The sequence below is a fragment of the Cucurbita pepo genome, chromosome 9, assembly GCF_057944985.1.
Source record: "Cucurbita pepo subsp. pepo isolate OVF chromosome 9, ASM5794498v1, whole genome shotgun sequence".
Lineage (NCBI taxonomy): Eukaryota > Viridiplantae > Streptophyta > Magnoliopsida > Cucurbitales > Cucurbitaceae > Cucurbita > Cucurbita pepo.
The window spans coordinates 12,491,789-12,495,976 of record NC_141806.1 but is presented as its reverse complement, the minus strand read 5'-3'; the positions used below and the strand labels follow the sequence as shown (position 1 = coordinate 12,495,976).

General features: G+C 40.4%; 1 protein-coding gene across 3 annotated transcripts; it reads left to right on the top strand.

Moving 5' to 3' along the window:
* The first annotated feature begins 552 nt into the window (after nucleotides 1-552).
* LOC111802564 (VQ motif-containing protein 4) lies at nucleotides 553-2,082 on the top strand. Of its 3 annotated transcripts, none has more exons than XM_023686976.2 (2): nucleotides 553-1,298; nucleotides 1,949-2,082. In XM_023686976.2, exons 1-2 carry the CDS (start codon nucleotides 569-571, stop codon nucleotides 1,951-1,953), a joined length of 735 nt encoding a protein of 244 aa, XP_023542744.1. In that variant the 5' UTR covers nucleotides 553-568; the 3' UTR covers nucleotides 1,954-2,082. The 3 variants fall into 3 exon arrangements, with proteins under 3 accessions (XP_023542744.1, XP_086982799.1, XP_023542743.2); XM_087126673.1 differs by lacking the exon at nucleotides 1,949-2,082 and adding an exon at nucleotides 1,756-1,938; XM_023686975.2 differs by lacking the exon at nucleotides 1,949-2,082 and having other exon boundaries at nucleotides 555-1,560.
* The last annotated feature ends 2,106 nt before the right edge of the window (nucleotides 2,083-4,188 follow it).

Genomic DNA, 4,188 nt, shown 5'->3' with positions numbered 1-4,188 from the left:
TGCCAAGCTCACAAGGATTCTATTGGCATGGCTGAGCTTAGAGGGCATGACTCTAATACCATGTTAGGAATCACAAATCTCCACAATGGTATGATATTGTCCACTTTGAGCATAAGCTCTCGTGGCTTTGCTTTGAGCTTCCCCAGAAACCCCATACCAATGGAGGAGATAGTATTATTTGATTATAAACCACTGATCATTTCTTAAACTAGCAGACGTGTAATTTTCATCTAGTATTATGTTTAAAAAATATTCATAATATTTTAAATATAGCATTAACCCCTCGATTTTTGTAAAAAAACATGTTCAAAAAAGTTTTTACTATCAATATATGAACGAAACAAGTTCATAAATATTTTTAAGATGCACGTATATTATTACTATTTTTTTTAAAAGTTTTTAAAGGATATTGTTCTAAACATTGAGAGATTTAAGGGGAAAGAAAAAAAAAAGTGGATGCTTTGCTTAATGGTTGGTTAATTAGGGAAGGGAGCGTGTTTGGCAGGTGCGATGTTGATGATGAATCTTCAAAAAATTTCAAACTGTACAGTAAAACAAAAAATGACAAATGACCAACAAAATCAATCCAACCCTCCCTCAACCCCACGCCTCTGATTCTCAACACCTTCCCCTGTTATCTCTCTCTCTTCCCATCTCTGTAACCTCTCCACTGATCACAACCCCATCAATGGAAACCTCTTCAATTCACCAACAAAACCCTTCTCCGCCGCCTCCAAAACCCATCACTCGATCCGAATCTGTAAACCCATATCCCACTACCTTCGTCCAAGCCGATTCCTCCTCTTTCAAACAAGTAGTTCAAATGCTCACCGGATCTCCTCAAACTGCTAAGCAAGCTTCTGCTAAGCCGGTTTCTGGTGGTTCCAACGCTGATTCTGTGTCGAAAACGCACATTCCGCCTATTAAATCGTTGCCCAAAAGGCAGCAATCTGGGTTTAAGCTCTATGAGCGGAGAAACTCCTTGAATAAACTTAAAATTAACCCGTTGATTCCGGGGTTTGGTTCGAGTTGTAATTCTGGGTTTTCTCCGAGAAACCCTGAGATTCTTTCTCCTAGCATTTTGGATTTTCCGGCGCTTGCTCTTAGTCCGGTCACGCCGCTTATTCCTGACCCGTTTGATCGATCTGGGTTGGCGAATGCGAAATCGGAAGCTGAGGCGGAAGATAAAGCGATTAAAGAAAAGGGGTTTTACTTACATCCATCACCGACCACTACACCTCGAGAATCTGAGCCTCGGCTGTTGCCTCTGTTCCCATTGACATCGCCTAGAGTTCCAGGTTCTTCTTCCACTTCTTGAATTCCTCTTCTTTTTTTTTTTTTTTTTTTTTTGGATTTTGATTTTATATGTTGCTGCTGAGTGATAATGTTTGTAATGATGTATTTCCCGAGAATGATAGATGATTACTGCTTCAATTGTAAAATTTGGTGTTCTGAATCTGTTCTTCTCATGAAAAAAGAATAAGAACTAGCCTCATTTTCTCCCTTGTTTGTTCCAAGAGCTGAAGATTAATGATTGTTCTATGGATTTTTCTTCAAACCCATTACAGTTTACATACAATTTTCTGTTTCTATAATAGGAGGGATCTTGATTTAGTGCAAATCCTGATAAATCTTTGTTCGTAAATTTGATCTGTCTATCATTATTACTGCTCAGCTCATCTTGTAGTCAACACTCACCACTCAATAAATGTAACATAAATGCGAAGACTAATTCGGTTTTGGGTCATTTTTAAGGCAATTAGTGTTAGTAGAGGTGAATAAAGAAAAAGGAAGGTCTTGTGCGTGTGGAATCTTGACATTTTGTTACCTTTTGTGTTGTATCTTGTAAGCTTTTGTCGTTTCTAGCTTTCTTTCTTTCTTCCTCTTTCCCTTTTCCTTTCCCCTCCTTTCAAAGCCTGAAGTAACTTGTGATCATTTGACATGATAGGATAGAAAATTCACCCTCGAATGTCGGGAGAGAGTCCCACGTCGGCTAATTAAGGAGATGATCATGGGTTTATAAGTAGGAATACATCTCTATTGGTACAAGGCCTTTTGGGTAACCAAAAGCAAAGCCACGAGAGCTCGGCTCAAAGTGGACAATGTCATACTATTGACCCTCCACAATAGTATGATATTGTCCACTTTGAGTATGAACTCTCGTGGCTTTGCTTTTGGTTACCTCAAAAGATCTCGTACAAATAGAGATGGTATTCTTTACTTATAAACCCATGATCATTTGACATGATAGGATAGAAAATTCACCCTCGAATGTCGGGAGAGAGTCCCACGTCGGCTAATTAAGGAGATGATCATGGGTTTATAAGTAAGGGATACATCTCCATTGGTACAAGGTCTTTTGGGGTAATCAAAAGCAAAGCTACGAGAGCTATGCTCAAAGTGGACAATATCATACCATTGTGGGACTCCCTCCTAGCCATCCTCAACAGGTTCGTGATTCCTAACCGTGACCCTATTTGAATCCGGTGGAGTTTATTAGTTGGGCAATACAAATCTTATCATCATAGTGTTGTTGAGGAACCCATCCCCATGGGTCAACCCAAGTCTGATAAGTTACTCTCAAGAACAGGTCATTACAACTGTTTATAAATGAGGAGTTTCCCTGTCAGATAAGGTAGTCAAATGGGGACATTGGACTTAGATGCATAGCTTTGAATTTGAACTTGGGTCCGGTGGATCATTAAATGGGTAGACTTGGTTGGGGCCCTTGAAGGCGAAGGGCCTTGTGGGTGTGCTAAAGTGAAGCGATCATGGGGAAAGGTAGTGGTGCTTTTAATATCTTTTCTGGAGTCTTAACACTTACGCTGGCCTACTTGGCTTGACTCTGAACAGTCCTCTCAAAGTAAATGGGGACACGGGAAAGTGAAGGAAGGAAGGAAGGAGGGAGAGAGAGGTAAGGCAGAAAACATGGGTGTCTTTGTCAGTGCTGTTGGTTTGTTTGTTTCTTTGACTCGTTGTTTTTATATGTTTAGTAGTAGTAGTGGTGTTTCTTGTTGGTCTGCTTTGCTTTTGTAGACTTTTCGACACTCCCATGGTGGGGTGTCATTAATTGCAATCTTGAATCTTTCTTCAAACGCGCTAAAGTTGATTATTAGTGTAAGTTTACCTTTAGTAGATATTGTCTTTTTTAGGTTTTTTCTTTCGGGTATTCTCTTATAGTTTTAAAACGCATCTTACAACCGTGAAGTTGACAGAGATGCGTAACGGGCCAAAAGCGGACAATATCTGCTAGTAGTGGGCTTGAGCTGTTACAAATGGTATCAAAGTCGGTCACTAAATGATGCGAGACATTGGTTGGAGTAGGGCTAGATGCGTCTTAAAACCATGAGGTTGACAAGGATACGTAATGGGCTAAATTGGACAATATCTGGTAGTGGTGGGCTTGAGCTGTTACAAATGGTTTCAAAGCTAGTCACTGGATGGTGCGAGACACTAGTCGGAGTAGGGCTAAACCCTCTCCATCGTGATAGCGATGCGTAACGAGACAAAACGGACAATATCTACTAGTGGTGGGCTTGAGCTGTTACAAATGGTATCAGAGCTAGTCACTGGATGGTGTGAAGCACTGGTCGGAGTTGGGCTAGACCCTCTCCATAATAGACGTGTTTTAAAATTGTGAGGCTAACAATGATACGTAACGGGCCAAAGTGGACAATATCTGCTAGCGGTAACCTTGAGCGATTACAAATATTATCAGAGCTAGTTACCGGATGGTGCGAGACACTAGTCGAAGTAGGGCTAAACCCTCTCCATTGTGACAGCGATGCATAACGAGGCTAAGCGGATAATATCTGCTAGTGGTGTGCTTGAGCTGTTACGAAATTGTATCAGAGCCAGTCACTAGCCGTGCGAGACACATTTTAAAACCGTGAGACTAACAGTGATACGTAATGGGACAAAAGTGGACAATATTTACTAGCGGTTTCCTTTTTATGGTTTCTACCCTTCAACCCCATCATAATTCTTTTCTTTACAAATTTATGCCCAAATATCTGCTGACACCATATATTCTCTCTCTCTCTCTCTCCCCCTGTTTTTGTTTTTTCTTTGATCTTTATTCCCATTTTATGGACTTTTTATCATATAAATGAAAGCAACGGATGCTCGATGATTCAAAAAATCTGATCGTCCCAATTCAGTTCGTACGGTTTGGGTTGAATTATGACT

Coding starts and splice junctions, on each gene's coding strand:
- LOC111802564 (XM_023686975.2), top strand. CDS start 569: ATGACCAACAAAATCAATCCAACCCTCCCTCAACCCCACGCCTCTGAT.